General features: G+C 43.7%; 1 protein-coding gene across 1 annotated transcript in view; it reads left to right on the top strand.

The window, feature by feature from the left end:
• Positions 1–25,509, top strand: part of GPR107 (G protein-coupled receptor 107) — a 52,246-nt gene extending 26,737 nt beyond the window's left edge. The window contains 3 exon segments of the mRNA XM_054007951.1: positions 8,142–8,188; positions 11,001–11,081; positions 25,175–25,509. Of these exon segments, the coding sequence (XP_053863926.1) occupies positions 8,142–8,188; positions 11,001–11,081; positions 25,175–25,194 (148 nt within the window). The 3' untranslated portion in view covers positions 25,195–25,509.
• The last annotated feature ends 1,816 nt before the right edge of the window (positions 25,510–27,325 follow it).

Genomic DNA, 27,325 nt, shown 5'->3' with positions numbered 1-27,325 from the left:
ATTAAAGGCAGAGTAATTATGCTGCTGTTGATAGGATACTTGGGCTCCAAATTAGAATCTTCAGTTAAGTAATTAACAGGAAAGTGGGGCCAGCAGCAGAATTTTGCTGATGGGTCCCACCCTGGATAACTCTTTCAAAGATGAAGGCTAATTTGGTCTGCCTTATAATCAAAGTGAAATGAGTTTGCGCTTGTTTTATACAAGTATATGCCTATCTGTCATGATACAGGGAAAATGAGACGGGCTTTTAAATAGCAAACGTTGACTGTAAATTCATTAGCATTGCTTTCATGAATTAAAATGGTCTCCCCTTTTAAAGTAGTGAAAGTGACTAGATCCTTCCATTACGCAGCCTAGCTGCTGTGCTGCGTACTCTGTGATTAGAATTGATTGGATCTTGCACAGGCAGACACAGTCCTGGTTGGACTGCCTATTGCCTGCCAGGATTTAATGTCTGTTATTACCTATAAAGCTGCTTCCCCTATTTCTCTCTCCACTACTTTGTAGGGCATTTGGGAATTTACACCATAAATTCAATAGCCATTTCCCCTGGCATTTGGTCCTTTTGGCAACCTTCCCACTGATGAAGAAGACTTCGCCCCTTTAAGGAAATATTTTTAAAATCATGGTCACAGAGAAGCCTTCAGAACTACCAAACCTGGTAGCCCAGGCACTCGACGACTTAGTATCCTGGCAGTTTTGCCTGCCCACATGTCTACTAAGCTGTAAGTCTGACCCTTTTCCAGCCACAGCTCAACATGTTGATTAGGTAGTAACCCCAGGAGCCTGGCACAGTCGTGACTGCAGTCTGACTGGAATAGAAAATGAAGTAAAAGGCTGTCTGACAAATAATTCTATTTGCCATGGTCACAGCTGTGCTTACAAGCCCAGTGGGTTCACTTACCCAGAACTATTTAAAAAGCCCGCTAAATGCTGAGGTGGCTGAGCTAATTAATGAGAATTAATTGCAGCCTGCATGAATCTCTGGAAGAAGTAATAACAATGGCCATGTGGCTTTTGTCTTATGCTCATTGCTGTCCCAGGACAATTTAGATTTTGCTGGAGGTGGTTCAGATATAAAGCGTCTCCAATTGGGTGCGTTATTCTGCCTCGTCTGAGGTGCTCCTTCCATTCTCTTAAAGCAAATGGCTGGCTTCTGCCCAGGTTACTGGTTGGCCTGCAGAGCAGTGGGATACAAACATCCAACTGGGCTAGGTTGGTTTCTCTCTTCCTATCACTTGACAGATAACTCTAGTGCATTTTAGAGCTTTCTTACCTCCCCTTCTTTAAACTTAAGCAAAAGCCTCACTGCATCTCCTCTAGTCCGTTTCCCCCAGCTGCACAGCCTCCTCCAAATCCTTGCTTTCCTTTTATTCTGCAGCTATTGATGATTGCAAATGTCTCATTTACAAATCTGAAGACGCGAGCATAGGAAACTCCCCAAAGGATTAAGGGGAGCAATCCTGACAGGTCTAGTGGAATCATTTATTTGGCTGGTGGATCACTTATCTGCAATCTCATTCTAGTCTCCGTCCCTCACAACTAGAACTGTGAGGGGAGAGGGAAGAGATAGGAATACAGTTTTGTAGATTATCTACCCTTCCGATGTTGCGACTGTCATTTAAATTCTCAATAGCTATACGTGGCCCTCTGTTTATACTGTAGGATGACTGGGCTTAAAGCCCTCTCTGTCTTTCCAGGGGGAGAAAATAATCCAGCTGCAGTCTTTCTTCTGCCCCTCTCCTGTGTATGTGTGGAGGGACGTGGAACTTGGTGCAGTCTGGTCACGAACTGTTAGCAATTTTGCTGAAGCACTGCAGCATGCCATGGTTGGCAGCAGTATTAGAGGAAATATGTTGCAGCTAATAGCTGCTGGGCACTGTTCCCTTTGTGCTGTGCAGTGGGCAAATCCGTTCCCGCACACTTGCCCACCCCCGCCCCCTGGAAAAAAACCTTGATCACCCTCCACATTGAGACTCTACTGCTGCTGCCGCAATACATAAAAAGACTGCAAACTGAAGGGCCCAGTCCTGCAAGCTGCTGAATGCCCTCTGCTCCTAACAGCGTGTGGTGCTTTGCAGGATCTGGCCCTAAGACACCTCTGCAGGTCTTTGTGAAAAAGAAACCACACCCATGGATGTACGCTAACATCTAAAATCTTGAGACGATACAGCCTGGCGCTAATAAAGCATCTAGACCATAACTGATATCAGCACTGGAGGATCTGAGTTAACATTAATAAGGGGAGTAGGGCTGTATTGTTTCACTGTGGTCTCAGTACTGCAAATACAGGTGTCAAATACAAGTCTAGGCTATAGGTTGTATGACTGCCTCATGTTCGAGATGATAAAATTGTTTATCCTATGCTCTGGGCTTGCTTTCTCATGAGTGTGCACCTCTTAGATTAGGTGTTTGGGATGAAAGCTCCTTTTTGTTGTTGTTTTGTTGTTGTTGTTTCCCCTAACAGAGGTTAAAGGGGTTAATCTGTGACCTGTCTGTTGCTTATGCTTGGTGCCAGAGACAAATGTAATACTAATTTCCAATCTAGTTGTTGAGTCCGTTTCCTTTCTGGCATAGGAATGTACTGTATCTTCAGTGATTATTGGCTCCTGCTTTCCTGAGTTATTCTTTGATTAGACTTCAGGGAGTAAATGTGTGTTCATCCTTGAAAATGGGAACTAGTTCAGGAAACTTCCAGTGTATTCTTTGGTATTGGCATGGGGGAATTAAATCTCTCTAATGCATCAGGACTGGCACAGCATGCAATGCTTTCTAGTGGTGTTCTTTAGCTGCCTTACTACTGTATGCAGTGTTGTTGTAGCCGTGCTGATATTAGAGAGACCAGGTGGGTGAAGTAATAATATCTCTTTATTCCCAGGCCTGTGTAAGCTCAAAAGCTTCTCTCTCTCTCTCTCTCACCAGCAGAAGTGGTCCAATAAAAGATATTGCCTCACCCATCTTGCCTTATACTGTTAATTCTAGATGCTTTATGGCTTGTCCTTGCATATTGTACAGTTGTCTGGAGTTGATCTGCTTGTACCCTAAGTTCTATTGCTATTACATAAATATTCTGAAAAGGTCAGATTGTCCATCACAGCCAAGCACGTTGGCAGACAATAGTTTTTTGATGAATCAATCTGACCCTTTTCCATCTTGTAGCCTGTTACAGCATTTGAAATTAGCATAGTAGGCACTCAGAGAGTGAGACAGAGTCAGATTTCCAGAGCTTTGTGTTGTCAGTTTTGATCACTGCAGCTCAGAATATATATAGCAGATGCAAGCTGTAAAATGGAAAGGAGATGGAGAGGGAAACCTATAGAGGCAAGATGTGCAAGCCATGAGACACAACTTAGTCAGCTTTCATTGTCTTGCTGTTTAAATTTTAGAATCTCTACTCTTGTTCTCACAGTTGCGAGGCTTAGTAATTTGCTCAATGGTAGGTTCATTAGAATGCTCTGTGGATCAGAAGTTGAGACCCTAATTCGGGTTTGAAGTGTAGAAGTTGTCCTTTACTTTCTAGGTGCTAAATTGTGTTCTATATAAAAAGTACAGTAGTGTTCATCCTCCACGGAACTTGAAGCCAGTGCTGCTCTGAGAATCCATACAGATGGCACAAAGAGTGTCCCTGATAGTCTGTACTCCAGAAGCCAAGTGAGCTGTATTTGTGAAACATCCAATCATAGAATATCAGGGTTGGATGGGACCTCAGGAGGTCATCTAGTCCAACCCCCTGCTCAAAGCAGGACCAATCCCCGGACAGATTTTTGCCCCAGATCCCTAAATGGTCCCCTCAAGGATTGAACTCACAACCCTGGGGTTAGAAGGCCAATGCTCAAACCACTGAGCTAGTCCTCCTGCTCCCCCCCCCCCCCCCCATCTCAGACCTATTTAACAGGGATTCAAATGTGGATCTTGCATGCTGACTTCTTGAATGCTTTAATCATGTGGAGGCAGACTATGGAGTTCTTGGTCACTAGATTTTGATACTGGTATCCAGGGCCAGCTCTGGCTTTTTGGCCGCCCAGGCAACAACAACAAAAAAAACCTGCGACGCGGCCAGAGCCAGGGTGCAGGGGGACTCCCTGCACTGCAGACATGCCCCGGCTAGCTGGGGCGGGGAGAGAGAGAGAGAGAAAGAAGGGGGGTGGCCAGGGCTTCAGCGGGGGGCTGCCACACGGCCCCAACTTCTGCGCTGCCTGCTGCTGCGCCGCTCCGGTCAGCTGGGAGGGAAGAACGCGGGCTGCCCTGCTGGGCTTGCTGCAGGGCGCTCCCGTCCTCCACGCCGCCGCCCCCTACAGGGCGGCCGGAGCGGAACGAACACACACACACACACAAAGCGGCCGTGCTGCCCTAGGATTAGGCGGAATGCCGCCTCGAACAATCTGCCGCTCCAAGCACCAGCTTGCTCGGCTGGTGCCTGGAGCGGCCCTGCTGGTATCTCACTTTAAATCCAGTTGGCATTGTCTTAGTTGTGCTCAGTGTAGTGGGAACTTAGAACCCAGCTCTGCGTCCAGGAAGATGGCCAAAGGTGACACATTTGACTTGGAGGCCTTTCCCATTAAAAGGTACACTTCTTGTCACAGCTGTGACAACATGGCTGCCCTAATGATGCTGCATTGCTTCCCTGTGTATCTGTCTTTGTCTGCCATGCTGTCTCCCCTCCCTCCATTCGTGCTACCTTGTAGAGTGTGAGGCTACATTAACAACGTGTTAACCCATGAGGGCTCAGCCTAATGCTAGTTCATCATTTAGCAGTAAGGCATTCCCTGGGAAATATCCCACCGTCTTCCACCGTCTAACTACACCACCTCAACCAAGCTTCACAATCATCATTGCTATGTACAGTATTAAATTGTTTGTTTAAAACTTATACTGTGTGTGTGTGTGTGTGTATATATATGTATATATATAAAATACATATAATATGGTTTTTTGTCTGGTGAAAAAAATTTCCGTGGAACCTAACCCCCTCCCCCATTTACATTAATTCTTACGGGGAAATTGGATTCGCTTAACATCGTTTCGCTTAAAGTCACATTTTTCAGGAACATAACTACAACGTTAAGTGAGGAGTTAGTGTATTAAAGCTTGCTTATGGGAGATGTCACAAATGTCACTTCAGATTGATTTAAGGATGTCACGTCTGGTTAAACTTAAAATCCAGTTAAGTTTAGCCATTGCAAAAAGCATTTCTTGCCATGTAAACCTTTAAGATGCGGTCTGAACTGACTGAGTGTAGCTTTCTTGACAGACACTAAACACACTTTCTGTAGGCTTGACAGATTTGCTCTCTCCTTTGAAGCCTGCATGGAATCCGGACTGGCAACCTACATTATTCAGTTGCTTTGAAAGCAAATTATATCTGTGTACACTGCCAATGTAGGTTATAGCACTTGGGACCCTTTGCCATTCTTGAGGTCACTAAAGCACCAGGAGGCCACGTGCGTTATTCCTGCACCACCTGTAAGAGCCTGAATCTCAAACCAAGTTTGACAGCTGCTCCATCTGTTGCTGATCTCCATTTCCGATTCACATCAGTATGTGCTGCATTCAGTAAGAACCTATATAACCTTTCCAATCAACAAGCCCTTTAGCTCCAGGGCCTTAGCTTATATAGTTTGTGACTAAAATGCAAGGATCTGTCATGAGTGCTCTGCGGCTGCTTATTACTGCAAATACCACTCTTAAATTATGGCTGAAGCATGACTGACTGGTACAGGAAAAAGCTTCACTGCTATAATTTTTTTACCCCTCTTGCCTGACATGGTGCACCCTGAAGCATTTCTCAGAGAAACTCAGATTAGCCATTCTAAGACTTTGCCATTTTAAATTCCACGCATCTTGAACTGGCACAGCTGAGCTCAGTGACTTCAGCTGACACTGTGGATAAAGGGTTCTGATGTGCTTTTGATCCATCTCGTTTCACAGGGTTTGTGGTGTCTGGCTATGCAGAGTACCAGCGCATGTCCCTAAATTAGTAAAAATCCTCCTTCCTGTACCCCATTCTGTCTGAATGGACCCAGTGGTGATCAGTCACTGGTACATATGAGACATTCATTTGGTGATGCTGGTTGGAGTTGGGGAGAAAAGAGGGAGGTGAGAGGGACTGTTTGCCATGTGTTCATGGCACATGAGAAATCTTAACATGCGCCAGCAGGAGCAGACCATCTTGTCCCTGAGGCTTGTAGGAATGCAGTGGAGACAACACAATCTGCCCTTAAGGAGTGGGGAAAGTGCAGCTGTAACAGGTGTGGGAGGCTGAAACACAAGTCATCAGGAACTGGTGCAGATGTGCTAGCTGTCTCATGACAGCAGTCTAACAATCGGGTAGACAAGGAATTTGGAGGGGTGGGGGGGAGAGAGAGGAGGATTTGTGATTTCTATCTAAAACCTGTTGCATTAAAAATTTCTGGCTTCTAGATCCGTGCTGCTTCTGAATTCTAATCCTAGCTCTGATCCAGACATTTTTGGTGGCATTGGGCACCCCTCTCTGCTTTGGTTTTCTTTGTCCATAAAAATGGAGATATTTATTTACTGATCTGTCAAGTGTTGGAGGATTAAAATGTTTGAAATGCTATAAGGCCTAGGTAATGTGTAAAGCATCAGCTTTAGAAATGGAGATTTCTTTCTAACAACATTCTCAGTGGAGAAAACAAACCTTCAAATATGATTTGCCAAAAGATGCAGAAGAGATTCCTTGCTCTGTACAAGCTGAAAGAACAGAAAGGAGAATAGATGTTAAACTGCAAAAATGTGCTCTTTTGCTGTACAGAATGCCGAGGGAGACATGCCTTTGCAGTGGGGTGGGGGTGTAGATGATAGCCAGCTGCAATGTGGTAAAACATGACCCTTGGACCATGAAGTGTACACTGCCCTTTCTGGGGGAAAAATGTTTGTGGTGGCTTCATGTTCCCCTTAGGTCTAGGCAGTGGGGTTCCCCATTAAGGACCCGGGACTGCATTAAGAACTTATCCAATGAACGGATCAATCACTTGTATTTTGTCTTAAAGGATCTTGTCCCCTCTGGGGAAATTATTTGATCAAGCTAAAATTCCTGGAATCTGGAGTGCCCCGTACTCTGCCCCTTTTTTTCAACAACCACAGTAATGTGTGTGTGCTACTGCAGGAACTGGAGAATGATTCTACTCCGTAAGACTTGTGTGAGCTGGGAGGGAGGCAGGCTGCCCTCTGCAGCCACCCATATTTCATACAAAGGAGACTCCGGTTGCATCCCTGACTCTGCTGACCTGGGACAGATGCATCTCTCTGAGAAGTGAGCATAAGGTGGGGTCAGTTCTTAGATTGTTTATGTTCAGGGCACCCCCAACTTGATTTTGAAAGCTGCATCGATAAGATGTTCAGAAGATGTAATAGACCCTGCAGGTTCAGCTGGTGAGACAACTTCATCCCACAGCTGTTGGCTTATGACCGGAGTGGTCTAAACCAAGTACTGAATGGCACTTCCCTTAGTATTTCACCCTACAGGATACTGGCCTAACAATAATGGGAACCACAATAATGAAGGCAAGTTTAGATCATGGATTGTAACCCCTCTGATAAAGTTCTTGCTGTCTTATGGCTTATCCCAAGCAATTTCCTCTGGCTATAAATGTGTATTTCCCCACTACAGTACACTCTCATTCCTCATCCCACTGAGAGATTTTTCCTTTTCTCTGTTGCTTGCTAAGGACACTCAGGAGTGAAAGCATTGTTTGCATTTATTGTCACTGAACTGCTTCCATGAGATCCAAACTTTGCTCTTAAAACCACTGCACGCTGTCTCTTGTTTAGTAGTGGCCAGCTCCATTAAAAACCTAACAATCAGATCCTCCAGAGACTGTGGCAGAAAATCTGGTTTATAATTGACACTGTTAACCTGTCCAGGATCTGCATTTTTTTTAAATGCTCAGCTCTCTCTTGAGGGCTTGTCTACCTGGGGAAATGTACTGATGTAGTTACACTAATAGAACACCCTGTGTAGACACTTATTTCAGAACAAGTGGCTTTTTCTGGTTTAGCTTGTTACTGTGCATAATTAGACTGATATATTTCCCTGTGTAGACAAGCCCTGAGAGGCCTGTTATTTAGGTGGCTTGTATTAACATGTTTCCTAATGGCCTTGTGTGTTTTTTCCACATCAGTTATTATCCTAGCAAAGCTGAAGCTGTTCAGACATTACTCCATTATGGTGAGTAAGAAACTTATATATGTCTGTCTGTCTGTGAGCAGGGCTTGAAGTGAATAAAAATGGGTCAGAAAGCCCATTCTGGACCTACTTCGGTGGATTATTATTTAGATTATTTCAGGAGAATCTAGAAGCTCCAAATGAAATGGGGGACCTGTTGTGCTAGTTATTGTAGAGAGACCGTAAGAATGGTCCCCGTCCTGAAGAAATCAGTTTACTGAAATTCTTTGCTTTCCAAAAAATTCAGATTTTCGCCCGTCTTCCTAAAACTGCACAAAGTTCTGAACCAATAGCTATAAGAGGTTGAATCACCTACAAAATGTTGGTGTTGAAGCTTGAGGACAACTTATAGACCGGCCCTCAGTGCAAATATATAACTTAAAATGTAGACAGACATAGGAACGTTGCATAGCACTGTACCTAACCGCCCCTATAGATGCAACTATGTCCACAGAAGAATGCTTGTTGATCTAGCTACCTCCACTTGGGTAGGCGAATTACCTTCAGTGACAGGAAAAACCCTTCTATATCTGCAGGAAACAGCTACATAGCTGCAGCGCCCGTAGTGTAGACATGGCCTAAATTTTGTAGCTGATTATTTGAATGGCAATAGCCTGCTAACGTGCTTAACTGGATGTCTGAATAGCCATCGAAGTCAGAGATGGAAAAAGACCGTTTAGACCACTGTATCCACCTCCCAGTGCCATGCAGAACTGTTCTTACAGTCTTTCTCCAAGTGCTGTTCAGTCTAATTTGTAATGTTCTTAGCAATAGGGTTCGCATCCTTAATGACCTTGGGTAAGTCACTTAGGGTATGTCTACATTACAAGAGTAGTTCGATTTTACTTAAAGTGAATTTGTGGAACCGATATTACAAAGTCGAACATGTGTATCCAGACTAAGGACAGTAATTCGACTTTGAGTCCACACTAACGGGCAAGCGTCGACGTTGGAAGCGGCTCACTGTGGGCAGCTATCCCGCAGTCCCCGCTGCCCATTGGAATTCTGGGTCAAGCCCCCAATGCCTGCTGGGGCAAAAAATATGTTGAGGGTGGTTGCTCTGTCCCTCAGTTCCCCACTTGTAAAACGGGGATTATACATGTCCCTTCTGAGGGGCGTTGGGGGTGATAAGTGTTGCCAATTGTGCGGTACTCAGATAATAGTCACCACGGTTGGTTGAGAAAGGAGTTTGCAAGTACCTTAGAGTAAAGGCAGGTTGAGAACAGTCAGATACTTTCAGGTCATGGTGATGCCATGCTCTGGCACCTTGGTAGACTGTTAAAACTCTCCTCTCACTGTTCCAGCTGAAAATAACTTGCCTTCTTTCCCTAGTGGCAGTATCCCCCTGGCTGTCTTTAAATTGGATCTTCTATTTGTAATATTTACTAACTTTCCCCCAGAGACAGACTGAGCTTTGCTGACTGCACTGTTGGGCTTAGAACAATGTAGTGTAAACATACTAAAAATTAAGTTTGGGGCCAAATTGTGCCTTGGGATACATGCATGCAGGTCTTGTTGAAGTCAATGGAAGCTGCGCGCACACATCCCAAGAGAGAACTGACCTCTTAGTAGTTTTCACTTGCCTGCTTTCAAACATTTTTCATAACCCATAGGGGTAATAGACTATGCTCTTGATTTTGGTACTCTATGGAAACTCTTGTATGTTCCCACTGAAATATAAGGGACTCTTTTATATGTGAGTAATAGGTTGAGTCATTTAGATTTCAAGTCACAGAATTGTCCCTCGTCTTGTGTCAAATAGTGTCATAACTCTAATGAGACATATTTCCCAGGTAACTCTTTACTTGAAATATTTCTTCATTGAATAAGAGGTTATAAAAAGGTGATGCCATTGTTCTCCCTCTTGCTCTTGTCCCCTCTCCTCCTTCCATATATTGTATGTTACATTTACTTCACACAGGTCATTCCAATTGTTGTCAAGTTTGCTGTTCCATTCCAGTGGAAAATTTTATCCACGCTTTCTCCCTCCCTCCCTCTCTCTCTCTCTCATTCATTTTTAACTGTAACTAAATAAAAAATCAGAGGTGCTTTTCCACATTGTAATATAACTTCTCAAAGCCTGCTGCTGAGATCTGATTTTTGCCAATCTTGAGCACTGGTACTCCTGAGGGCATGGGGGAAGGAAAGAGGCTGGGGTTTTTAAGTTTCATGCTTGTCCTGCAAGGTTGCTGGATTATACGCGAGACGTCTGAAAGTAATTACATTATTGAATTTTTGTTTTTTGATTTTAAAATGTCTGAAGGAAATTAATCAAGAGTGTACAAAGGAAAAAAAAATTAGGCTACGGGTTGCCCTGTGGTAATTGAGACCCCAGGGAGCCAGTCAAATGAGCTTTCACTTCTCCATCTACAGTCTTTATTTGCTTGGTGACTTTAAAATACATGGTTTCTTAAAGTATAATCCAAGCCACCATGCAGGGATCTTTGGAATACATTAACTGTTGGTGGTGCCAAACGACGTAGGGGGCATCTCTTTCCCTTTAAAGCAAAGTCTTGCTGTAGTTGTTTAAAAGTACTGAAATGACATTTGGAATTCTAACTATATTTAAAATGACACGGAATGCAGTAAAATCAGAGGGCTAACATTCTTTGTCCAGCGATTAACAGCAGTAAGGTGGGGGGAAACTTTGTTGCATCTCTGCTTTCATTCATAGGATGCAATATTTAGTGGCCAAGAAGCCCTTATTAGGTTAATGTGTCATGACAATATGGGGTCACGAGAACAATCTTCGATTTCCTGTTTTACTTGCAGCTGTTGGATGAAATGGCAACGTTTGTGTTCTTTGTTCTTACAGGGTACAAGTTCTGTCCGGCATCTGGTAACCCTACCTACGTCTCTCTTAGGACGATGAAGATGACTGGAAGGTGGAAGCTGTGTAAGTACCTTTTTTCCTCTTCCTCATTGGCTTTGACAACTTAGTGTTAGAAAGACAGGCTGCTTGCACTTTTCTTCTGAGGAGGTTTGTGCTCTCCTCTCCCCCCCCCCCCCCCCGTGCAATATTTGAGATCAGCCTGTGTGTGTAAAAATACAGTTAGACTCAAATTCAGTAGCTATCTAAACCACTAAAGAAGTTACACCTATGGTACACCTATGCACCTCAGAACTGAATATTATAGTAGTTTGCAACAAGTTAGTAGGATACTTAATGGTGCAAAAAATGACATGCGTACCGAAATCTTGCACTAAACGTTCAAATTTATGGACTCCTAAAGTTAGCAGCCTAAGGGGCATGTCTACCCTGCAGGCTGAGGTGTGCTGCTCTTCTGATAGACATACTTACACTAGTTTTCCATGCATTATCGTGGGTAAAAATTGCCAGGTAGGCATTGTGGTACACACTGAGGTGTAGACATGCCCTAATTTTGAGGGGCTGAGCAACTGAAGATCTATGAACTTCCCCTGGAGCTGAATGCTCAGCACATCTGAAAATCCAGCCCTAGATTAAAAAAGGTGATGTCTTCCCTTCCTCCTCCCTCCCCACACACACAATATGTCTTTGGCCAAATGCTCCTCTGTTCTAAAACAGTGCTTTTAGATGTGCATGCCGTACCAGGATGAAGTATCGACTTGGTTTATTGCTGTGGGTTCATAGCTGTATAAAGGTGACTGAAAAGGCTAATGGTTCTCATGTTCTATAAACTATAGCCCAACTTCATCCCTTCTGCTTCAAGATGTCTGATTTTTCATGGACATCTCTCTAAATCTTGCAGATATAGCCACAGCCAATGGCAATGCTGGCCTTCTTTGTGTCCCCTGCATACCCCGGTAAACACGGGCAGGTCAGTGGTATGGCTATTAAATCTCCCCCTCATATTTTGTGCTTGTTTGAGACTACTTACTGTGCTGACAAGGCTTCAGTGCATCCAAAGCTGTACCTGATTCTCAAGTGGCTGCATTTGGACTTGGAGAGATGTTTTTGTCTTTTGTTGTTGTTGTTGTTATGAGAGTACAGTGTTGATCTTGATTAAGAGCCACTGTGGGACACTGCCCCACTGGTGTAACTTAATTGTGCTATTTTTGGCTGCTTACGAATGCTTACATAGGGAAAACATTCTTTGCCTGGGCTGAGCAGTGTTTGGGGGAATTAAACCCCTGGCTCCAGCTGTCATGTCACATCGCATTGATGGCAGTAGAATTAACTTGAGCCAATCCTTGGGAAATCCCTAAGATCAGAGATTGCAAGATCCAGATCAGCTCCCCGTACTAGAGTTTTATAGCATATAACTAGTACTATGTCCTTCCTGGGGTTCCTGTCTGCCCCTTGCCCTGAGAATTCCACACAGGCATACTTTCCCTGTGGCCATTAGGTGCCATTCTCTTCATCCACTGGAGAATTGCTATAGCATGTGTTGTGTGACCCTTCCTCCCTCCCTTGAGGTTGAGCATGTGGCTTTGATATAGTGCAGCCTTGAGCAAGTGTCTGGGCTGGGGAGCTGGACTTTTCTCTGCGCCCCTTATTCCTCACCCCTAGCCAGAGTATTGTGCTCCCACTAGCCTGCCAGGCCCAAAGGCAGTTGCAATTGAGATCAGAATTCTTCCTGTGAGAGTTGTAGTCTGGAATAATCACAAATAAAACTGGATCTCAACCCAAGCTGCCTCCCCCCTCCAGTGTGACACTGTGACGCAGTAGGGAGCGGGGCGGATTGACCTGGGAATGTCGTTTAGTTTTACTGGGACTGTCTGCATTGGGGATGGGATAGCAGGGGATGACTTTATTTGAGGGATGATACCTGAGCCAGAAGGGGGTGGGCCAGGTGACACCTTTGCCCAGGAAACGGGACAAAGGCTAGAGAAGGAGCCGGGGAAGGGGAGTGAGTCGGCTGGAGGGGGTTTCAGTTTGGGGCTGGCTGGGAAGACGCAGGGAACCCCAAGTCTGGGGTCTAAGCTCCTTGTCCCCCTGAGGGACCTGGCTGCGGGGTCCTGTCCTACCTACAAGCCCTGCTTGGGACTGTGTTCCTGTCGTCTAATAAACCTTCTGTTTTACTGGCTGGCTGAGAGTCACGGTGAATCGCAGGAAGTGAGGGTGCAGCTCTCCCTGACTCCCTCACACTCCGTGACAGCCTCAGGGCTAAGGTTCAGAAATGCTTCTACTTTTCTGTAATGGAATATGCCATAAATTCATCAAGTTGAGAAGTACTGAATGTAATTTTAATTGGCACAAACTCAGTGGCCTTTAATTTAGTGCTGCATATTATCCTGCTCTGAATTATTTCTCATAAATTGGGTGCGGGTCTGGGGTGGGGAGGTTAGCAAGGAATGCTTTGATATATTGGTAATGAGGGGAAAGGGCAGGAGCAGGGATAGTGAAGAACAGTTTCTATAGATGCTGGATTCCATCATGAAAGTCTCAAGGTTGTCACTAACCTTAGATCTGTCCCAATCCATCTAAGTGAAGGACAGAATCTGGTCCTTTCCTAGAGGCTTGTACAATAGAGTGGTCTCCCTAAAGGGACAGCAGCTTCCATCACCTATGTTTGTATTTTATTTTATTTGTATCTGCTCTTTGTAACAGAGTAATCCCTAATCTGACTGAGATCTGAGAAATAATTTCTCCTTGCGATTTGTTCTCTGCATTTGACGGGTCATGTACCCCCACTTTCCCATGTATATCAGTTTCTCTTGTTTGACCGTCCTTCAGGACACATGAGTTTAAAACCTTTTTCAATTATTTAAAAGAAACAACAATACAACACCACCAAAACTGGCAGGAAGATTTAGGGGCAGGTGTGAGACTTGAAACCACTACTTAAATTGCTCTTTGAAACTGACTAGATTGCATCCCTTCAAGGGTAGGCTGTTCAGAGTGGTCAAAACTTCAGTGGAAAAATGTGACTAGCTTGTCCCGTGTTAAACTGCAATTCTGGCTTATGCTTTTTCAATAGCTTCATCCTATAAACTGGTCCATTTCATAGCTTTTGGCTATTGTATAAATGAAATTGTTCCCCAGCTGGAAGGAGCAGGGAGGAGAGACATAAAGTCAAGAGTACAATCAGGCCTGGTTTAACAGGAATAAGAGCAACTGGGTGACTAGATATAGGTAAAGTGGGGATATGGATAAGTTCTGATTAGGCTGGTCTCCAGCATAACTAGACAATCTGGAGTCATTACCCAACTGTCTCAGTGACTTAAACAAGTTGAATACAACATTCAAGAAGTACCATCTTAGGTGCTTGCAGTGTTCACAATCTAGTTGGAAGGGCCCGTAGGGATCAGTTCTGGTTCTGGTCAATCTCTTCGTCAATGATTTAGATAATAACAGAGAGTACACTTATAAAGTTTGCAGACAATACCAAGCTGCGGGGGATTGCAAGTGCTTTGGAGGATAGGATTAAAATTCAAAATGATCTGGACACACTGGAGAAATGGTCTGAAGTAAATAGGATGAAATTCAATAAAGACAAATGCAAAGTACTCTACTTAGGAAGAAGTGATCAGTGGCACACATAGAAAATGGGAAATGACTGCCTAAGAAGGAGTACTTGGGTCATAGTGGATCATAAGCTAAATATGAGTCAACAGTGTAACTGTTACCTCCCACCCACCCACCTCCAAAAAAGCAAACAACATTCTGGGATGTATTAGCAGGAGTGTTGTAAGCAAAATAGAAGAAGTACTTCTTCCACTCTACTCTGCGCTGATAAGGTCTCAACTGGAATATTGCGTCCATTACCGGACACCACATTTCAGGAAAGATGTGGACAAATTGGAGAAAGTCCAGAGAAGAGCAATAAATACGATTAAAGGTCTAGAAAAAATATCTATGAAGGAGATTGAAAAAAGTGTTTAGTCTGGAGAAGAGAAGACTGAGAGGGGACGTGATAACAGTTTTCAGGTACATAAAAGGTTGTTAAAAGGAGGAGAGAGAAATTGTTCTCATTAACCCGAGGATAGGACAAGAAGCAATGGACCTAAATTGCAGCAAGAAAGGTTTAGGTTGGACATTAGGTAAAGCTTCCTGTCAGGGTAGTTAAGCATAGGAACAAAGTGCCTAGGGAGGTTGCGGAATCTCCATTATTACTGGTTTTTAAGAATAAGTTAGACAACACCTGTCAGGGATGGTCTAGCTATTGCGTAGTCCTGCCTTGAGTGCAGGGGATAGGACTAGATGACCTCTCGAGGTCCCTTCTGGTCCTACACATCTATGATTCTAGGAGACTGTAGCCAGGAAAAAAAATGAAAACCAAAACCACATGGCTGATGTTGGGTGCTGGGATTTGTGAAGCTAGCACTGGGTGTGAGGAGGTTACCTGGGCTTGGTGAGGGCCAAAGGAGAATTGGTCATACAGATTCACAGTATATGAAAGCTCTGTGTATGTGCTAATTATCTCTAGTGCTCCACTGTTGCTTATCTTCTTTCCTACCTTGTATTTTAAATCCAGTCTGGGCTGCCCAGACATGCCCTTACTCCTCAAGTATCACCAAATGGTGAGGAAATAAAAGCCACTGTATTAAAGTAAAGGTTGTTTTGTAACCCTGTAAAGAGTATAATGCGGAGTGTGTGTTTATAAGTAACAGGGTAGGTGTGGGCCGGTATGGATTACAGTAAACACAGTATGAATTTAGCCACCATTAATTAAAATTCTGTGATTTCCCAGGGTCTTTGAAAGTTTTTTTTAACTATGCAGCACACACTGAGGTATGTGGGTTTCCTATTTTGTTTAGCAACACAGCTAGTATGTAGCTGTCACTTGGAGGAGATCAGGAAACTTGCAGAAGAAGCTCTCCTGGCTAGTGCCCATGGTAAGTTTCTTAAACTGTACATCATAGTATCAAAAGACTCCATTTTGCTTGCCAAGGCTGTGGTAACCAAGAGTGCCATGTTAGCTACGTGTCGTTCTTCATATTTTTTCAAATGTCTCTATTTAATAGAGATGTCGCCTGGATCCATTGGTTTAAAAGCTAACTTTTGAATGGTCTCAAGTGCTCGTGAACTAGTTCAAGGCACTGAATAACATGAATAAAACTACTTTTGAATAGTCACTGGCAAAATTGACTTTCGGCAGTACTTTCATATCCAAAGGTGGGTTGACATGACATGTGACTGACTATCTCAGGACATGTATTACCCGTCCAACATACACTGGTATCAAATTAGTTGTATGCAACTTCACTGTACAGTAAACACCAAAGTAAAACAAGTGTAAATAGAAGACTAAATATTTGAGCTAGTTAGAGGTAAATATTCTTTTCTATATTTGGTTCATTCTTCGAGATCTAATTCAGACTAAATAGTCTTCCATATTTGATAGCTGGATTATTACCCACTCCTTTTCTTCCCTTCTTGGATTGTAGAAAGGAGCTGTTTATAATTATAAACGAGCAGTTCCAATTAATGTTTTCAGTAGTTAGGCATTTTGTACACTTTGTTTTTTGTAATCTTACAAGCTCAGGAATCTTCCTATCAATTAATTTCTCTCCAATTTGTCAAGCACTTTCCTCATCCAGTTTTGAATGGAACTGAAATTAATATAAAACGCCTTTGCATGTCAAAACACATTTTTGTATTATCACCAACCTCACTGATGTCTGCACAGCTCTGAAAATGAGGTTTATTGAGGGAACTGCTGAACAAGGCAGCCTAGTTTTTTAAAGTTCTCAGAAATAATGGACTTTAAAATAATTCAAGACCATTCTGTATTGTATTACAACAGTTCTAGGTCTATAAATTGACCAGATTTAAAATGCATTTGATAGTGTTCCTTTTTGAGCATCAAGGGGAAAACTTCTTGTAGAATGTCTTGTACCTACCCAATAAATTATAGCTGTGAGGAACAATAGTGTATGTAATGTCTTGCAAACCTGTCTTCTTGATCATGGTATAACACTGAAGGGAATTTATTTCTCATTGTAACTTCTTTCTTCAGCTGTTATGTCCTAGTCATTCTTCAGAGAAATCAAACTTCAACAGATATTTAAAGAGTAAAGCTGAAACAGGTGTAAGTACCTCCTTTGTAACTGATGTGAATTACTTGGGAGTCAATTATGCAGTGCCATTCCCCTTTCTGAAACTGGGTCTATAGTAGGGATGTAAAAGGTTAACCAGTTAACCGGTAAGCATTAGGCTTACCGTTAACCGGACTTTAACCATTAACCCCAGCAGCACACCTGGCCGATGGGCCAAAGCAGCCCGGGCCCCGGCCAGCCAGCAGGACCCTGGCCACAGCAGACTGGGTGGGCTGGAGCAGCCCCACCTGTGGCAGGTAGGCGGGACCCCATCCCCGGCAGCCCGGCCGGCCGGTAGGACCCAGGCTGAAGCAGCCCCGCCCACCCTGCACCGGCCCACTGGAGCGACCTCGGTTAACAGTTAAATGATATCAAGTATCAGGGGGTAGCCGTGTTAGTCTGTATCTACAAAAACAACAAGGAGTCTGGTGGCACCTTAAAGACTAACAGATTTATTTGGGCATAAGCTTTCGTGAGTAAAGCTCCCGGATCAGGTGGAGAAAGGTCTCTGGCATCCCAAACTCCTGTAGGGTGTCGAAGATGTGATGGTGGGGGATGGACCCGAAGGCGTTGGCCAGGTCGAGCCACGCTATCGAGCGCTGCTTCCGCGTTCTCCTGGTCGTCTGGATGACGGTCTGGAGCAGGAAGTTGTGCTCGTAGCACCCCTCCGACGGCATGAAGCCCTTCTGGGCGGGGCTGATGGCTCCCCCGGTCGTCGCCCATTCCGTGATCCTGGCTGCCAGGCAGCTGGTGTACGGTTTGTACATGGTGGAGCAGAGGGAGATGGGTCTCCAGTTGCTGGGGTCATCCGAAGAAGTGAGGTTTTTACTCACGAAAGCTTATGCCCAAATAAATCTGTTAGTCTTTAAGGTGCCACCAGACTCCTTGTTGTTTTAGTTAAATGATATAATTTTAATAGTTTTAACCGGTTAACTTTTTAACAGATATTTACATCCCTTGTCTATATCTTTCTGCTATGCAAAGTCCATAAAGTCATCTTAATCCAGTGCTTGCCCTCTAGGACAGCAGTTCTCAAACTGGGGTCCGCAAGGGTACTCCAGGGGGTCTGCGAGTCATGTCCAGGGCTGCTGGCCCCACTGATTGGGAGGGAGGGGGAGGAGTCAGAGCCTCCTGCATGCTGCGGAACAGCTGTTCAGCAGTGTGCAGGAGGCTCTGGGAGGGGGGGACAGGGAGTGTTCGGGGGAGGGGGAAGGAAGAAGGGGGCGGGGGTGGTGGTTGGGGCCTTGGGGGAAGAGGTGAAGTGTGGGCAGGGCCTGGGGCTGAGTGGGGGTTGAGCTCCCCTGGGGAAAATTAGAAGCTGGTTTGGGGGTCTAGGAAAAAATTTAAATCAAAATGGGGGTCCTTGGGTTGCTAAGGTTTGAGGACCGCTGCTCTAGGTGTTACAATAGAGAACTTGGCTCTGGTCAGCTGCTTAGAGTAGATTGGGGTTCCTGGAACTGGTAATGGGCCAGAGGAACAAAAAAATCTAGATCACTAATTTTAGTCACACCCAAGTAGCTGGATTCAAAGCCATTCTAATTTAATGGTGGTTAATGGCCTATATGTAAGAAAAAGGTCTCAATCTGGGTCCCAGTGAACAAATGTCAACATCAGAAAACCGCCTCCCTAATTGGAAGACTTGCCAGAGTGGCCCAAGATTAAAAAAGCATGAAGACTTGGCTAATTTCTTTTTGTGGGGAGGCACATTCAGGTTTGGCTTGAGCAGTGTGGTGAAATCTTGCACTGACACTGCACCAGCTGTATCTCTTTGGAAGTCTTTGCTCATCCACAGCTTCTAGGGCTGGTAATCAGACACCTTCCACAAGTACTAAATTTGCAAATCTTAAAGAATCCATTTCAAGATGTAAAAGGGCAGATCTGCTAGGGATAGGTTTGAGCAAGCCTAGCAGAGTGACTCAAGTGTCTTAAGCCATCTGCATCTCAGCAACAGGAAAGCCGGTGGAGCATTGGAAACCTGACAATCTGAGAACTTTTCTGGAGAGTTTTTGTTAGATTAAGGGACTCCAATGTTTGCTCTGGGACTTTCCATTATTACATCATTGTGGGTAGCTTCCCCTCAGCTCTGCTGGAATTCTCTTCCTCTGACTCATGGGTCTGTTCCATTCCCTTGGCCATCTGGCAGAGGCTCTCTAAGAGATTCTCATTCTTCATTCGCTAGCTACATCAGGAATGAAAGGTGATGCATTTTTGAAAAGCATAGTAGGTGGTTTTTGGTAGGTGAAACATAACAGTAAATTTGCCCTTGCCTGTCCTAGTTTTGTGTTAATAAACATTAAACAAATATTGTTTCAGCTTAAAAATATCAAGGCTTACATGAGCACAAATGGTTGTGTGGTTGTCGGTATCCTGACTGACTATACCAGCTGTGAGCGTGTGATGGCTTTTTCATGTGATATCTTCAGAAAAATAAGGAGTATCTATGGCAGAAGATAGAAGGCTATAAACTGATCTCTTCACCATGTTTTGTTGTTTTCAGTTTGATTTTACAGGTGCAAAGCAAAAATGTACCCCCCTTTTTTTATGGTGTATAAAAACTGCCTGGCTTTCCTATTTTTTAAAACAAATCGTGCTTGCTTTTTATCCTTACTTGCTGCAGAAATGTCCTGATATGTAGATTCAACATCCCCTCTACTCCTGAGCCAAGGGAGAGCTGCAGCTTGGGTTTAACGTACTCTGAGGTCACCTTGCCAGTTCTCCATGCATTGCTCAAATATTCCAGGAAAATGTCAGAGTTGTGACCTAATACTGTAGCACAGATACTTTTACCTTCTGCTTTCTGGCCCACATATGTTTTCAGTGATAGCTTTATGACAGTGGTCCCCAACCTTTTTCGTCTGGTGGGCGCCAGACGAGGAGCCACGGAGGACCGCGGCGGCGGACGAGCATCCGCCGAAATGCCGCCGACAAATGGCGTCATCCAGAGGCGTCGCTGCCGAAATGCTGCCAAAATTCGGCGGCATTTTGGCGGATGCTCATCTGCCAGCCAGTACGTGGGCGCACTTAGACGCCCCGGCGGGCACCATGGCGCCCGCGAGCACCACGTTGGGGACCCCTGCTTTATGAGCTCTCGCTGTCTGTAAACATAAATGCACATATGCTGTTGGTGATAACGACAAAAATTAATATACGTGAAACAACTCAGCAGTATTTCAAATGGGCCAGTATCAGGCAGAAGCAAGAAACCAGGAGATCCTTTTTATGCCATAAAAAGACAGCATAGGGCACACATTTCCTACACATGTAAACTCTCGTAATTCAACTCTTACATCAAGAGTGTAAGTTAGGAAGTCTTGGCTGTAGGAAATATCAAGGGATTTACTTTTAGTAGCTTTACAAGGAATTACTTAACCATAGGACATCTCAGTTCAAGTGTTTATAGAAGAAAGTAGCTTTAAAGATTATAGGTCTCGTTTTCTGCTCAGATTCACCAAAATTAATAAGAACTGCACTGGTGTAGGAGAGGGTATAACTGAACCCAATCTAGAGACCAGTCTGTTTCTTCCAGACAGGGTCAGCAGCCAGTCTCCAGCAGCGAAAAGTGACTTTTGTCACTCTGCTCTATGCTACTTCTAAAGTGAGTTCTGTCAGTTTGTGGGCACTTAGCTGCCACTTTGTTAGATTAAAGAGTGCTGCCTGAGATGGTGCAGACACACTTGGCTAAATCCTAAAATGTAAACAATACAGTAGTCTGGGGTGGAGGGGGAGGAAGCTTGCTGCTCTCTCTCCCCTGCAATGAATTATTTCTTTAGCGAAACAGGCCTTGCTTGTAAATGTCAGATGCTTGAGTGCTGTTTTACATATCCGAGTTGAAGTGGAGTGCGTGTGAGAGTGCGGGTGGTGGTGGGGAGGAACCCCACTGAAGTAGGATGAGATTGGGAGGAAAGCACTTGTTAACCTAAGTCTGTTTTATTAAATGAAACTAACGTCTTATGAAGGTGGTATCCTCGATTTCCTCCTTCCTCCCAGCTGTCCACAATGGCCCTACTAAAATCACCTCTATTTGTGATGACACATTGACACCTCTACTTTATTTTGTGGTATCCTGAGTTGGTTCTCTTTGCATAATGGGATGAGCAGCTCTCTGGGGTAGGAGGAAATTGCAGAATCCATAGGTTCCTATCATTCTGCCTCTGCGCGCTCTCCCAAGTCCTTGCTTCACAACAGACTAATTCATTATGTTCTCCATTAAGGAAAGAAAACAGCTATAAAGCTTTTTCTCATGCTGAGTTCAGCTTCCTTGCTTGATGGCAGATCAACTTTCATTCCAGTTTGCAATATCAAAGACTTGACTCATGGAGGTCAGCTGCTATTATCCTTCCAGTTTTTCCTCTTGTCGTTTTTCCTCGGGTAGGACGATAAAACAAAAGACCAGGCAAAAAAGAGGGTCACGAAACAGAGCTGTGAAAGGTGGAAAAACTTCTGCATACTTAGCAATTCTTGCTTGATAAATCTGGATTAACTAGGGTAGAGGGAAACAAACTATTCCGTAATTTTTGACCATGTATTACAAATGTATAGGGCAGTGGGGCCCTGCCCTATTACACAAGAGGACCACATAAACTTAAGCACAACCTGCTGGAGAACAAACAAATTCTACATATTTTAATAAGATTTAAAGTCCCCGTATTGATTTATAGTTTAAGTTTAGCTTGTTTCATATGTATTAGGTTGTTTCTATGTACAGTATTGTCTGTTTACAGACTTGTGTAAACTAAAATGATGTAAACATGACAACAAAGTGCTAATGAATCGGTTGTTAGTATATTGTGTTGAAGCAGGCCTCAGGCCTTATGAAATGCTCTGGTGGGACGTGTATGGCCGTTGGGCCATAGTTTGGACACCGCTGGTATAAGGCATCACTTCCTCCTCCTGCTTGTGATCATTACTTATTAGCTCTGTGGCAACTCCAGGAATTGCTCCCTTGGGAAAAATGAAGAAGGAAATGATTTAATATATTTTAGCTGCCATTCAATGTAATTTGTTGCCTAGAGACAGATAAGTGCTCTATGGACTGCAGTTAGAGAGTCTTTGACCTAAGGCTTTGCAGATCAGAAGTGAAGTTCTGAGGCAGCTCAGAGGCCTAGTCTGAATTGCAGAGTGCCTGGCTTTAGTCAATGCTATTAATCCCTAGCTTTTGTGGGCCCTAATAAGCATTTTGCTGAACTGTTTTTTTGGAAGAGGGAGATCTCTCGCTGTATACTGGAGTTGTGATGGCGGAAGCAATAATGTAGACCAGGCCTGGGCATTCTTACCAACATGTCCTCTAGACTTGCTCTGTGCCCAGTCCTGCCACCAATAGAACTGCACTGGCAGAAAAGCATTTTTTTTCCCCCAGGGAAATTACCTGCTGTAGCTAGTGTAAAGAAACGTATCTCTGTGGTGGTAAAGTTAAACAGACATTATCTTAAGAGCCTTTTGAAAAAAGAACTCCTCTTGTTCCCTCTTTTTTTTGGAGAGAGGAGAGATCGCACTGAGAACAGAGACTATAAACACATTTTTGTTTAATCAAACTATATAGGAAGCAACAGCAGATATGGGCACATCAGCAAGCCAAGGGTGCAACTCCAAGCAAGACCGTTGGAACTTCCTTCAGGAGTCTCATGTGTCTGTATGTGTGTGCATTGTGTATGGGCAGGAGAGGGAGGCTAGCAGCATTTTTACCTGGCTCGCCTTATGCTAAATAAGGAACTTTATGCATGTTAATGAGTCAGAAGATACCAATAAATAAAATGGGAGGGAGTACATTATTCTGCAATAGAATAAAAGTTAACATTGAATATACATCAAATTACCATGTGGGAGGCAGATTGTCTCTTTACAATGGAGAAGGCTGTCGGATCGATATTCTGAAGAACTTGTCTGTTACTCAAGGTAATCTTCTGATACTGGTGGTGTTACTGATGCACCAGATATGCCTGCATAATATTTGCACAGTATAAAAAGGTTTTATGGTCCCACTGCCAAATTGTATTGATAGAGTCCCAGGTTGATATGGGGGATGACTTCTGGTTTTTATCGTTACCCTGATTTCCCCTGAATAACTTTAGTAGGACTCAGTATGCTTTAATCCAGTATGTTGGATTCTGGACTATAGCCATTGGCATGATCTGTAGTATAGATTTTTCCTTTTTAAGAAAATGCAGAAAGGAAAATATTTAACACAAAAAGGGTTAATCAAAGCATTAAGAACATTCAAACGCACAAGCTTACTGTTTTTTTGTTTTGTTTTTTTAATCAACCACTTTGCTTGGAACTTCAATAAAAGCCAGTAGCCTCTAGCATGTCAATTGTCTAGCTGAGACACACACTGTATTGCTGTTCTCTTCAGTATAAACAAAGATTAAAATACATTCAGTTGCAGCATGTCTACATTTTGGTCTTGTCCTTGGTTAGTTAGCAATGTACTCTTCTTTGCAAGAAAAAAGATCCTATTAGAAAATTTTCAATAAGCAGTTGTACTAACAAGCTACCTCAATATCCTTTCCTCCACCCCAGGAAAAGACTTCAACCAAAGAGCTGTACAGCTAAGGATGTTTGGAATAGAAGGAGATTTTTTTAGAAGCATTTGTAATTGTGATGTTGTCTTCTCTCTTTTTAGTCTTGAGCCTTCACTGCAATCTGCCACTTCTGCTTTCTTACATCGGTTGGGGTGGCTTGTGGGTGGTTCCTTCTCGAGACAGCTGGAACCAGAAACATTTTAGGGTAGGAAGTTGGCATTGTTGCGCTGGCTCTTGCTTACAGATCTGTTTGTCCAAACCGTTTTTAAGCACGCGTTTTTAAAATGAAGCTTGAGAAACCCAAATGGATTAGCAATAGTCTTTACACTGAGATTTGGCAAGAAGCTGTGACAACCATCTATGTTTAGAAACTCTGGCGAAAGAACATTTTGAAAGAGAAGCAGCTGCAGTTGGTGCCATAGTGGAAGGATGGTCTTGTGGTTAATGCACATTGGGACTCTGGGTTCAGTTCCTAGATCTGCCACTGATCAAGTTACTTTATCTTCCTGTGCCTCATTTCCCCATCTGTAAAATGGGGATAATTCTTCTTTTGCTCTCATCCTTTCTTCTGTTTGTAAGCTCTTTGGGGCCAGGACTGGCTATCGTCTGTCAGATCTTTGCATGATGGGATCTCATCCTGATCTAATTTTTGACGCCTCTGGGCAGTACTGCAACACAAATAGAACTATCTCAGTGCTGACTAGTATTAGAACAGTTTGAAGGCTAGATTAAAATGGCTCCAATCCCTGATTCTTTGTTTCATTATAACTTGGAATTAGATCATTTCCCAAGGCGTCCCGTCCTATATGTGTACTTCCTTTAGATAAATTATTGGACTTTAATCACTTGCCTTGTGTTTGAACCACTCTCTGTCAATGCTTCTGTGACTCCTGCAGGTACGCTGGTTCTTATGAGCCAAAATCCTCAGGACTTCTGCCACACACTCTACTGGGGTGAGATGACTAGTGATGGCAGAGACCATGAATGTGCACTGTAGCAATGGTTCTCAACTTCTTCTTCCCTAACCAGTAACCATATCCTGTCACCCTGCTCCTTCCAGGACCTCTCTCTCACTTAACAATATGGGCATGGCAGGGTGGTTGTGATACCCTACTCCCCCCAGCACCTGTTAGTACCTGCCTGGCTGAAAGCCAATGGTGTATAGGCTTGGGCTGTGGCTCAACAGATTAGAGAATCAAATGCTAGAGGGGATATCAAAGGCAATGGATTTTCAGTGAATTCCTGCCCTTGTTGGTTGGCTTCAATCACAGCAGCATTGTCTCCAGAGAAGATACCTGTCTTGCAAAATAGTAACAATAAAAAAAGTGATGGAAAATTGGGGAAGGCAACGTAGGTAATGTTGAGAGATTCCTGTACAAATATAAAGGTGCCCATTGGTTTATATAGAGAGAGCTACGCCTGGGCTGCTGGTGAGAATTGCTGGTGTAATTCTCAGGTGCCCGAAACTTTATTTTCTTCTGAAACACTTTTTTTTCCCCTCCTCCAGGGTGGCTACTTCAAGGGTGATGAAAAGCAGGGAGAAGGTCAAGAAAGCGGTAAATGGTTCAGCAGAACCCGGGCACAAGTGGAAGAACACAGCACGAGGGGCCGATTCCCCTGGACCAAGGCAGCACTTTCCGAGAAAATGTTACTGTACTAATACTACTCCGTGGAAAGGGAGCAACCTGAGCTTCCCAACACTGGGACTGCAGACTGGGTGTGTGGAGGGGAGCAAAACGTTGCAAAAAGCTAATTATTCCGCTTTTCAGGATATAGTGTTACACACAAGGAATCTGGAGCGTTCTTAGGGATGCTGGGTGGCTTATTTCTCTCTCTCTTTTTCTTTCTGGAACTATTAGGACTTCTAAATTGTTTGCAGTTGTGTTCTCTGGAGTGTGTAATATCAATATGAAGAGACCTATAGTGTGTGTGGGTAAAGTAGATATTTATATAATGCATATACACACATGCTGTGTGACACCTGCGCTGGAAATTATGAAGTGTCATGAAAGGTGGGGAAGTGGGAGGGGCCATCAGAGGAGCTTGTTCTTGTGGAATGAAAAGGTGGGAGAACCCCTGAAAGAATTCTGTGACTAGCCTCTATTGCAGCACAAGTCTCCCCTCTTTTTATATTGAGCCATATTGCCTCTCTTGCGGGTGGCCTCTTGCTTCTAGCTAGGATGTGTAGCATCAATGAGACTGCTGCCTAAGCAGTCGAATCAATCAGGAAGGCATATAGACTGCAGCTACCAGGCCTTAATCTTCATGAAGAGATCTGGACATTGTGTTGACGGCGCTTCTACAGAAGAATGGCAGTGTGGGGTTCCATCATGTAAATGTGCTAACACCTCTCAGATCACAAACCCACTAGGGATCGGATTTGGTGAATGACAGTTGCAGAACTCAAGTCTCCAGGGACTGGAGAATTGGAACCATTGGGAGCTTTGTCCTTTCAATAGACTGGAACAGGATGCAGTGGAGTTTGGTTTTAGAATGTTGATTCATTTCTCGTTTGGACTGGAGCTGAGATCGCAGAGCTTTTAATAAAAGTTTTAAAGAACTGATTGAAGATCACTTGGTTTTTCCTCCCCCAACCATCTCTGCCATTGCTAATTGCAAATATCTTGGAAGTGGGGGTAAAAAGAGCTACCTGCTTTGATGTCTGGGACTGGTTTCCTTTCAAAGAGAACATGAAAATATAGTATCCCTCTTCCACCAATACCAAATCCTCCTCTATAGCATTCCTTTCCTACCCTTCTTGCTACATACCCAAAGCAGTAATGGTCTGACTCTACTGTTAGTGGCAGGCATCTTGCAAGCCTAGAGCTACAGCCGGTGGAAATGGAAATGCACTGCCAATAGGATAATCCATGTTGTATGATCTATGGCTTTAGGACATCCGAAAATAATTTCTACTTTCACATGTTAAATGGCAGAGAAGTGAAGAACTGGCACACGCCAAATGTGCTAGGCAATCATGTTCTCGACAGTAATTCTCTGATGGGTGGGAGAACCAGCTCTCTGTTGTATTGCATTACAAATGTGTTTAAAAACTGAATTTGGGGAGCCACTCTGTCCCTTCAGAAACGGCCCATCCGACCCAAACTCCGTTCAGAAGAATACGCTGGGGGCTCGAGTATTCTACTGCAAATACACATTGATGAGTAAGTGGACAGGTTTTCCAGTTAGGAATAAATGTATAATAATGCCTTCTTAATCTAAACAAGGTGCTGTTATGGGGTCTGTTAATGCATTTTTGGATTAAATTAAATCTTAACTTTTTTTTAAGGGTATGGCTTTTTCCACCCCAAACATAGACCTTTTAAGAGCCACATCAGCCCTGATTATGGAGATCCGAACATTTGACTACTACATATTGTGGCTTCAGTGGAGCTGCTGAGAGAGCCAGTGCTTATACTTTAGTCTCAGGTTTCTCTTTTTATTTGCACTTTTGCTAATGATCTAGCCAATACAACTTTATATGTAGAACTCATAGCACTTTGGGAAAGCCCAGGAATAACCAGGAGTAGCATCCTCCCATGGATTGTGAAGCTGAGGGAAAAAGCTTTGAAAGTGTTTCTAAAAGGATGACTCAATTCAAAGGATGAGCTAAAGATGAGTGGACAGTTATCTGACTAGCTGGCATGTGATGTCAGCA

This window comes from Malaclemys terrapin, chromosome 17 (genome assembly GCF_027887155.1).
Source record: "Malaclemys terrapin pileata isolate rMalTer1 chromosome 17, rMalTer1.hap1, whole genome shotgun sequence".
Classification (NCBI taxonomy): Eukaryota; Metazoa; Chordata; order Testudines; family Emydidae; genus Malaclemys; species Malaclemys terrapin.
This window is presented reverse-complemented; position numbering and strand designations above follow the sequence as displayed.